The sequence below is a fragment of the Megalobrama amblycephala genome, linkage group LG22, assembly GCF_018812025.1.
Source record: "Megalobrama amblycephala isolate DHTTF-2021 linkage group LG22, ASM1881202v1, whole genome shotgun sequence".
Taxonomy (NCBI): Eukaryota; Metazoa; Chordata; class Actinopteri; order Cypriniformes; family Xenocyprididae; genus Megalobrama; species Megalobrama amblycephala.
In genome coordinates this window covers 33,373,621-33,383,731 of record NC_063065.1, presented here as the reverse complement: position 1 = coordinate 33,383,731, position 10,111 = coordinate 33,373,621, and the positions used below count along the sequence as shown (strand labels likewise).

General features: G+C 38.7%; 1 protein-coding gene across 1 annotated transcript in view; it reads right to left on the bottom strand.

Annotated features, from left to right (window-relative positions):
• Nucleotides 1–7,492: 7,492 nt before the first annotated feature.
• fzd8a (frizzled class receptor 8a) overlaps nucleotides 7,493–10,111 on the bottom strand; it is a 2,947-nt gene continuing 328 nt past the window's right edge. Inside the window, 2 exon segments of the mRNA XM_048175015.1 lie at nucleotides 7,493–8,912; nucleotides 8,915–10,111. The exon segment at nucleotides 8,915–10,111 is cut by the window's right edge and continues 328 nt beyond it. Of these exon segments, the coding sequence (XP_048030972.1) occupies nucleotides 8,326–8,912; nucleotides 8,915–10,064 (1,737 nt within the window). The 5' untranslated portion in view covers nucleotides 10,065–10,111 and the 3' untranslated portion in view covers nucleotides 7,493–8,325.

Below are 10,111 nucleotides of genomic sequence, written 5' to 3'. Positions count from 1 at the left end.
TTTACATTTGCCAAAAACAGAACTTTTGTGATTAAAAAAAACACAAGTAAGCCAAGCCCAGGTGAGAAAAAGTAACGCAAAAGTAACATAATGCATTACTTTACATAAAAAGTAACTAAGTAATGCAATTTGTTACTGTTTTAGGGAGTAACGCAATATTTTAACGAATTACTTTTAAAAGTAACTTTCCCCAACAATGCAAACCTTAAACAAGGCAGAGCTTGCTTACCATTTTGAATATCATAACGTAAAATTATAACAGCCATCTGTCTGTACCGTCTTGACTTCTTTGCTTGCTTTCATCACTTTGGCTTTTATTCTCATGCACTGACTCAAAGCTGAACAGCCAATCAGAGTTCTCTCTCTCACCAACGGCCCGACACTGATTCAACATGCTGAATCGGCCCAAAAAACCAAGATGGCATCTGACACACACAGAAAAAACTTAGGCCAACTGACACTCAAAAACGGTCCGACATTCCCTTCTGGCTGACTTGGTGTGTCCCAGCCTTAAAGGGTTAAAAAAAATGAAAATTATGTCATTGCTAACCCTCATGCCTTTCCAAACCCGTAAGACCTTCGTTCAACTTCAGAACACCAAATAAAGATATTGTTGATGAAATCAGAGAGTTTTTTTTTTTTATCCCCCATACTGAACTGGTGTCTGACGAAGAACCCGGAAGCGCTGCACTGTCTATACAACGTCAACAGCACAGGAGAATGACAGGGAAGAGACAAAATTGTTGAATAAAGTCAATATTTTTGTTTTGTTTTTGCACACAAAAGGTATTCTTGTCACTTCATAACATTAAGGTTGAACCACTGTAGTCACGTTGACTATTTTAATGATGTCTTTACTACTTCTCTGGACCTTGAATGTGGTAATTATGTTGCTTTCTATGGGAGATTAAAAAAAAACCTCTTGGATTTCATCAAAAAATATCTTAATTTGTGGTATGAAGATGAACAAAGGTCTTATGGGTTTGGAACGACATGAGGGTGAGCAATTAATGACAGAAATTTCATTTTTGGGTGAACTAACCTTTTAAGTTGCAAAGAAACGTTGATTAGAACTCGACTGGAATAGATTGCTTGTAGAAGCATGGTGAAATGTGAGGTATTATTAGATGTCAACGTCATGGATACATGCCAACTCTCGGATCAACTACGCCCATCTGCATCCACCTGCCTCTCATGTTTGTGTTAGCTCTTTCTTTCACCAACCAGACGGGCCTTGACCTGCCTTGAACCTGCTACAATCAGGGGACATTCTAAAAACAGGCCAGTTGCAACCACCCAACATCAGCTAGGATGAAAAACTAAGACTGACATACTTTCTGCTTCAACTGGAAAGACCACCAAACAAGAACATCCCTGAGGGTACGAAGGTGCTACCTGCTTTAAAGTCCTCCAAAATCCTCTAGCCTGCAAAATCTCAGGGACTGTCAAGTCTCAGTCAGCAGCACCCCATCATAAAGCAATTACTGCCCCGGCTGCTTTTGTATTTATGGAGGGAGCTTGTAACACTATTTCAAGGACCCGTTGGGCTTTGGTTTGGAGCTTTAGAACAAACACTTAAAATAGAGCTCCATAATCTGCTGTAACACGAGAGCAAGACAATGCCTGCATTTCAGACTCTCAGAAGCTAGCCGCAACATGCAGACGACTGGATGTGCGTTAGCCTTGGACGGTCACCTAGACTGCAGCCCTTCTGTCATGTGTCTTATTAAACACACCAGAGGCCTCTGGGATTGCCTAATTATGATGCTTCCTTATACATCACTGATGCTGATAGGTGTAATTGACTGCTATAAAAGTGCTTATTGTCTTTGAAATTTCTCCAGGAGACTCAGGGAATAAATCAAATGTGTAAAGTGCTTTCATGTATCCATAGGCCTATTGTAATAGGCTACTAAAACTAACATTATAAACAATAAAAATATAAAATTATTACATCACCAGCAAGGAAAACTAAAGGTTTAATAAGGACTACAACAATTCTGTGATTTGCCAACCATGTAAACTCGCATCCTTGAGGCTTTTTGTACAGTTTTTTTGTCCTTCAATTTGCCAATTCTCTGCATTTTTGACTGATGTGTGAGAATTGCCCTCTAATGGCTGTTATCATATTGTCACCGCATTAATCAGGGTTTCTGCAGGTTTCATCAAATCTAATTTAATGCTTTTTAATGCCTTTTTAATGCCAATTTTTAAATTTTTAATGCAATATATATATATATATATATATATATATATATATATATATATATATATATATATATATATATATATATATACAGTACAGTCCAAAAGTTTGGAACCACTAAGATTTTTAAAGATTTTTGTTTTTAAAAGAAGTTTCGTCTGCTCACCAAGGCTACATTTATTTAATTAAAAATACAGTAAAAAACAGTAATATTGTGTAATATTATTACAATTTAAAATAACTGTGTACTATTTAAATATATTTGACAAAGTAATTTATTCCTGTGATGCAAAGCTGAATTTTCAGCATCATTACTCCAGTCTTCAGTGTCACATGATCCTTCAGAAATCATTCTAATATGCTGATCTGCTGCTCAATAAACATTTATGATTATTTTCAATGTTGAAAACAGTTGTGTACTTTTTTTTTCAGGATTCCTTGATGAATAGAAAGTTCAAAAGAACAGCATTTATCTGAAATACAAAGCTTCTGTAGCATTATACACTACCGTTCAAAAGTTTGGGGTCAGTAAGAATTTTTATTTTTATTTTTTTGAAAAGAAATTAAAGAAATGAATACTTTTATTCAGCAAGGATGCATTAAATCAATCAAAAGTGGCAGTAAAGACATTTATAATGTTACAAAAGATTAGATTTCAGATAAACACTGTTCTTTTGAACTTTCTATTCATCAAATAATCCTGAAAAAAATATTGTACACAAATATTTTGTACAATTGTACACATTAAATGTTTCTTGAGCAGCAGATCAGCATATTAGAATGATTTCTGAAGGATCATGTGACGCTGAAGACTGGAGTAATGATGCTGAAAATTCAGCTTTGCCATCACAGGAATAAATTACTTTGTGAAATATATTCAAATAGTACACAGTTATTTTAAATTGTAATAATATTTCAAAATATTACTGTTTTTTACTGTATTTTTAATTAAATAAATGTAGCCTTGGTGAGCAGACGAAACTTCTTTTAAAAACATTAAAAATCTTAGTGGTTCCAAACTTTTGGACTGTACTGTATATATATATATGTGTGTGTGTGTGTGTGTGTCGCTAAATGTCGATAGATGAATTCATGCGGCAATTTGTTTGCTTCTCTGCTGCTACCCTTTTTGCTCACATAATATATTTTAATACAGCCAAATTCCCAATAAAATTGTTTAATCTATATATTTTTCTGTTTTTGTTGTCAGACAATATGAAATGGTGACTGAAATGTGGCCCATTCATACTTCATACAGGGCTGGACATTAAGCTTTGTCATTCACTTGTACGAGTAAAACAGTTGCTTGTCTGGAAAAAAATGGGATTTTATTTATTTATTTATCGTGTAAATATAAATTTAAAATGTATGAAGCAATATCCTTTCAGAATATTGCAGCTTTGACATATTTAAATCTGCATATTTGTGATAGATTTGTGACATCCTCACTTACACTAAATGTAATAAAATCATTTTGCCGTTTTTTTTTTTTTTTTTTTTTTTTTTTTTGTATTGATGTTTTAATCAGGTCCTTATCCGGCCGGGCAGGTAAAATTCTCTTTCACTTGCCCCTTCAAAAAATCCACTTATCCCAGACTAATTGAAAAGCATTAGTGTCGAGCCCTGACATGTTAAACCAGCGCTAAATCCTGATTTATAATCGAGACGTTGTCTGATAAAATCACAATACACATAAGATAAAGACAGTTGCTGTGCTTTACGTTATATGTACACGTAAAATGATCACTCAGGTTAGAAGCAATAGTATCTATTTTATTTGTTCTCTGACAGAGCGCACAGCCTCAACTGAATGCACTGATCCTCTCATCCACTCACAGAGCAGAGCAGACGCAGAGAGAGGTGCGCCTGCGGCAGCGAGAGGGAAGAAGATCTTGCGCTCGTGCGGCAGTTCCGGTGGGTCTCGGGAGCTAGATCAGGTTAACAAGTATATTCGTCACAATGTGCTTTCTTGGAAAAAAGTTGCAAAAGGGGTCTGAAAAGTCGCTAAGTTGGCAACACTGATGCAGCCTTCTGCAGGTCACAGCCCGTCGCTGTCCAAAACGGCGTTACAACAATTTGGCACCTGCCGGAGACAATTACCAAACTGGTTCTGTGTGTATCACACCAATGTACATATTTTATGACAGCAAATCAAAGTTATAAATTATGAAGGCTATATTCATTGGTAGTATTTTTTTTTAGTATTATTTTTCTTCAAAACTAATTAAAAAAAAAATATAATAATGCCAGTAGGAATAAAATGTAATGCTTTTTAATGCCATTTAAGGCCTTCATTTTTTGCAAAATTCATTTAATGACTTTTAATTCTTTTTAATGCCCTGCAAATACCCTGTTAATGCATTTTAGTGCACAATGAGTCTTTTTCAAAAAAGAAAAATTAAGTTTGTTTTTGTTATTACTTATTAATCGTGAAATCTTACCCTTAAATGGTTTGAAACCTGCCTGTCGCCCATGTGCAGCTTCTTCCACTGTCACTGCTCTCACTGAGACTCAATGCCCTCTGCTGGCAGGAGTTGATAATGCACTCCTCTGGTTTCAATTTTTTTTTTACAGTAAGTAGCATTGGTCGCAGGTGTCTAAAATCTAGCGCCCCGGTAGTTGTCTTTACATAGTCAGGTAAGGCTTGGCTAAATAATAGTTCAATTATTTGAACTCTTCCATGTGTATATTTGTATTTGTATTTATTAGAAGGATAGCCCCTTGAGATGCGACATCTCATTTTCGAGGGGGTCCTAAACAAAGCACAAAAAAAATAAAAAACAAACAAACATACAAAAAAACAAAAAAACAAAAAAAAAACAGACATGCTCAACTAGACCCTCACACCCACAACAAAATTACAGCAATCAAATCATATATAAGCATGAGAAGATGAGAAAATAAAAATGACCTAAAGCAATAATATGAAGTAACAGATCTCAAAGACTGAGGGAGATTATTCCAATCCGAAGGGCTTAATACTGAAAAGACCTTCGACCAGTTTTACTAAAAATTCTGGGAACAAAAAAGAAAGGAAATTGTTCATGTCTTAGTGAATAAGATGATCTATATGGAATCAAATATTGTTTCAGATATGAGGGACAATCAAAGTATAAATATTATCAATCAAATCGCTACTAAAGTATCTCGGACTCATTATTCAGGTATGATTGAGTGTTCAGACCTCTGCTGGAGCCGCGAATAGACGGTGTTGTCACGTGCTATCTGTTACTTTTCTCAGCGCTATTGAGTAAAGACAAATCACGGTCATTTTCGATTAGCTACTCGATGAGGCTTTATTGATTGATTTTATAGAATTTAATGAGTAGAAATTTAATTTGTATGTGAGATAACAATCTTTGCATTAACTACATTTTAAGATGTCATATTTAGTTTAAAAAATGTCACCAATATGTTATAATAAAGCGTCCTGACTCCTGAGACTGAATTGCTGGAGGGTTTGAGGAACACAAAGTTAGTAACATTTCCAGCTTAATGTTTTATTCTGTCTGTGAAGCGAATTAACATATTCTACAACAGATTGAAAGTTTCGTGGCTTTACAGTTATAATATTGCTGAATTCGCCACAGAAGCTACCTAAATAAAAGTAAATAATGATTGGAACAACGAAATATTGCAAAATATCTTTAATATAGTCTACCTTATTTCAACAATTTCTCATCGTTAACTTTTATATTCTGTCAAGGACACATTCACATTTGAATAATGGGTGATCTGGGGAATATTTTATTTATTCTATAAAAATACTTTTAATAAACATTTCAAGACTTTCTTATAAAACAAAACTTTCACACACAATGCACGTAATGTTCGTGTATTGAGCTCAGATGTATAGAAATGTACATAGGCCTATCTGTAGCTACTGAATTACAGCCTCGAACTAACTGATAGTGTAAACAACCTAAGAAATCATCCGATAATGTGTAGTTAGAAGGCTATTTTATTTAAAACGACAAAATCTTGCAAATTAAGCTTGGCAAGAAATTGTAGTTCTACACATTGTCCGCTAGGTGGAGACACAGTACATCTAAATAAGTTGCCTAGTTATTGTTGTCAGAAGAGTCATAGGAATGCACTCTGAAAATTGTTTCAAATATTGGTCTTCACTTTCTAAACATGTCTTATTTTTATGAAGGCAACTTTACACTGGTGTTCATTATTTCCTATCTTCTCTTTTTAAAGTATCACAAATCCACCCAAATGTTTGTTTTGTGTGTGTTATAAAGGTAAAGATGGAAATACCACATTAAGTTTTTAAATGAAGTGCTCACAGAAATGGGAAAATGTCTTATAACTCTAAAACTAATCATTTAAACTAACCTGACTGAACACTCCTAAAGTACCACTATGTACTGACTTTCATTAAAGGCCAGAATTGTTCATAGATAGTGTATTAAGAGTCTAATTGAGAAAGAGATTGGAGTAAATTATTTCTCATCAGCACTCTGGTTTACTTGGAGTTAGAAACACTAAAGAATGCTGGATTAAAAACAACCCAAGTTGGGTTAAAAATGGACAAACTCAGTAGTTGGGTTAAATGTTTGCCCAACTATTGTTTAAAAATTACTATATGTCTGGCTAAAAATGATCCCGAAATAGGTTGGAAACTAAAACTCAGACACATAATTACTAGAAGCAACAATAATGATTAAAAAAATGCAATTTAATAAATGTTTGTTTAATTATTATTCATTAAACTTATTAATAATTGTTTTTTTAATTTCCAACATATTTTGGGATCATTTTAAGCAAGCAATGCAGTAAGTTTTTAAACAGCACGTCGGGCAATCACTGACCTTGGGTGGTTTTTAACCCAGCATTTTTGAGAGTGAAAGGGTTAGAGAGGTTGATTAAACTCTGGTTGTGGTTTAGTTGTATGCAGAACAACCATTTTACCTTGGCTAAAAACACTTCAAGTTACATTATATATGTAAAATGATGGACTCAAACCTATAACCGTTTCATTTTGCATCAATTTGTGTGTCATTCTTTGTCTAAGAAACTCCACTGGAGTAACAGAGAGGGATGACGTAAGGGACCACCTGTAGGTTTCCATTCACTGCTCCTGTGAGTGTAACTACCATTAATACCACATCTGAAATTCAAAAAGGACGTTTTGATAGTGTTAAAAAAATTAAACTGTCACAGGTTCTCTCTAACAAAACATGGCTGGGGCCCCGGGCTTCAAAAAATTTCTATAACGTCGATCAAAGGACAACGGTCTCAAATTAAACATAAAAAAACTTGGCGCATCAGTCTAAAAGGTTCTATCTACATGGCACCTTTATTCCAGACTTTAAAAGAAAGATCAAAGTTTCCCCAGATGAAAAGGACCCGTTTCCTGCATTTAAACCCCATTCCCCGGCCCTCTTTTAGTAAATTAAGTAGCAAGCACGTGAAGGGTTCAACAATTACGGAGATTCTCCAGCACAAGGCCCTCGTCTCTAATTAGGCCTGGAAAGAGTTTCTCTCAACAGAACCCACAAAAGCATCTTTGCAAAGCATCTTCAATGGGAATGACCACAAAGAGCCGCAGAGATGCGGAGCACTCATTACCACAAGCTTCAGATTCCTCCAAAAAGTTTTTATTGTCAAAATAAAAGTCATATTTGCTTTGCATGTGGCATCTACACTATATACAAATGTACAATAATTTTATAAATCTTCTTTTATACACCATTTACAAGTTTGTATAAATACATTTCGCAATTTAAAAAAAAAAAAAAAAACAACAACCCGTATATATAATAATAATAATAATAATAATAACAACAATAACAACAATTGGGCACTAAGACATTAAGGCTTATTTAAACCATCTTTGATTGTTCAGACAATTCAAAACTTGTCGTAAAAGTAAAGGAGACAAAATGCTGCAAGTTGGGGGACATGATTTACTCCACTTGAACAATGTAATGCCCAAACTCTCCTTAAGAATGACTGATTGCATGTCATGTCCATATCAATAGAATGGAATTAGCGAAACGCAATAGTTTCAAGCAGTTCTCCGGCTGATAGAAACCATCAACAAGTTCATTTGTATGCAAATGACCGAAAGACAAAGAGACCCCCAGAACAATTAACAGGGTTTTCTCGTGTCAGACCTGGGACAAAGGCATCTGCTTGGGGCACGACACTGAGCTGGCGGTACCGGACCTCCACGTTAATCCCGTGCTCACGTCACTGTACATGGAGCCACCGGAGCCCTTGCTGCCCCAACAGCAGCGCGTGCAGAAACTCCTCCAGGACTCCAGGGTCTTCCCGGACCAGGTCCAAACTCCAGAGGTGATGCCCACCAGAAGGCACATGAAGTATTTGAGCATGAAGACGGCATAGTCCGGCCTCTTGATCTCCTGCTCCAACAAACACGAACAGTTATGCGTGATCTCCCAACTTTGTCTGTTATGCTGCTCGTAGAAGTAACACGCCACGATGATGGTGGCGGGAACCGTGTAGAGCACCGTGAAGATCCCGATTCGGATCATCAGCTTCTCCAGTTTGTCAGTTTTAGTGCCACCCTGCTTAATGACGCTCCTGATCCTAAACAGCGACACAAATCCAGCCAAAAGAAACATGGTGCCGATGAATAAGTAGATAACGAGCGGCGCCAGCACGAAGCCCCGCAGGTTGTCCAAGTTCTGGTTGCCCACATAGCAGATCCCGGCGACCGGGTCGCCGTCCACGAGCTCAACGCGAGCACCGCGATGGACTTCATGGACGGGATGAGCCAAGCGGCCAGGTGGAAGTACTGAGAGTACCCCGCGATGGCCTCGTTGCCCCACTTCATGCCCGCCGCGAGGAACCAGGTGAGCGAGAGGATGACCCACCAGATCGAGCTGGCCATCCCGAAGAAATAGATCAACAAAAACACCACGGTGCACAGCGCGGGGCCGGTGGTCTCGTAGTGAATGTGCTCCACGTCATACTCCCGGTTACAGGCCACTTTTTCGTGCCCGGCGATCAGTCGCACGATATACCCAATCGACACAAACATATAACACGCCGAGAGGAAAATAATCGGGCGCTCGGGGTATTTAAAGCGCTCCATGTCGATTAGAAAGGTAGCGACCGTGGCGAAGGTGGATATGAAGCATAACACCGACCAAAGTCCGATCCAGAAGGCCGTGAAAGTCCGCTCGTCCTGGGTGAAATACGGGTTGTGACACGGCATGGCGCAGTTGGGGATCTGACCCGTCTTGACGCGGTTGTACAGCGGGTGTCGGTCGCTGTTCACCGCCACCATCGGCGCGCGGCACTGGCAGCCCGGCTCGCAGGGTTTAGTCGCTTTGGCTCCAACACCAACTCGCCCGCTCTTCTTTTTGTGTGGGTTAAAGGCTTTGCTTGGGTAGTTGGTGGGTTTGGACAGCACCGGCGACACTGTGGTGGAGTCGGTTCGGTTGTAGTCCATGCACAGCGTGTCTGGAGCTCCCTGCACGGGCAGCAGATCGCACCTCATCCGATCCGGCCAAGGGAAGCCGTACTGCCGCATGAGCGGGGCGCAGCCCGCCTTGGCTCGCTCGCATACGCTCCGGCACGGCGGCAGGGGTTTCTTATAGTCCTCCAGGCATATGGGGGTGTACATGCTGCACAGGAAGAACTTGAGATCCGGGGAGCACTGGATCTCCACCAGAGGCCAGAACTGGTGCACCTCCAAGCCGGCTTCGTCCTGCGTGTCGTGGTTGAACTGGTTGGGCATGTAGGTGTAGTTGTAGCCGATGCCCTTGCACAGAGGAACGGCGATCTCCTGACAGGTGATCTCCTTGGCCGTGGTGCCGCTCGAGCGGGGCAGCAGGGCAAGCGCGAGGAACAGGTAAATCCCCAACAGGTAGCACTCCATCCTTTTCCCCCCCTGTCAACACAAGCAATGCAGCTCTGGAAACAGTT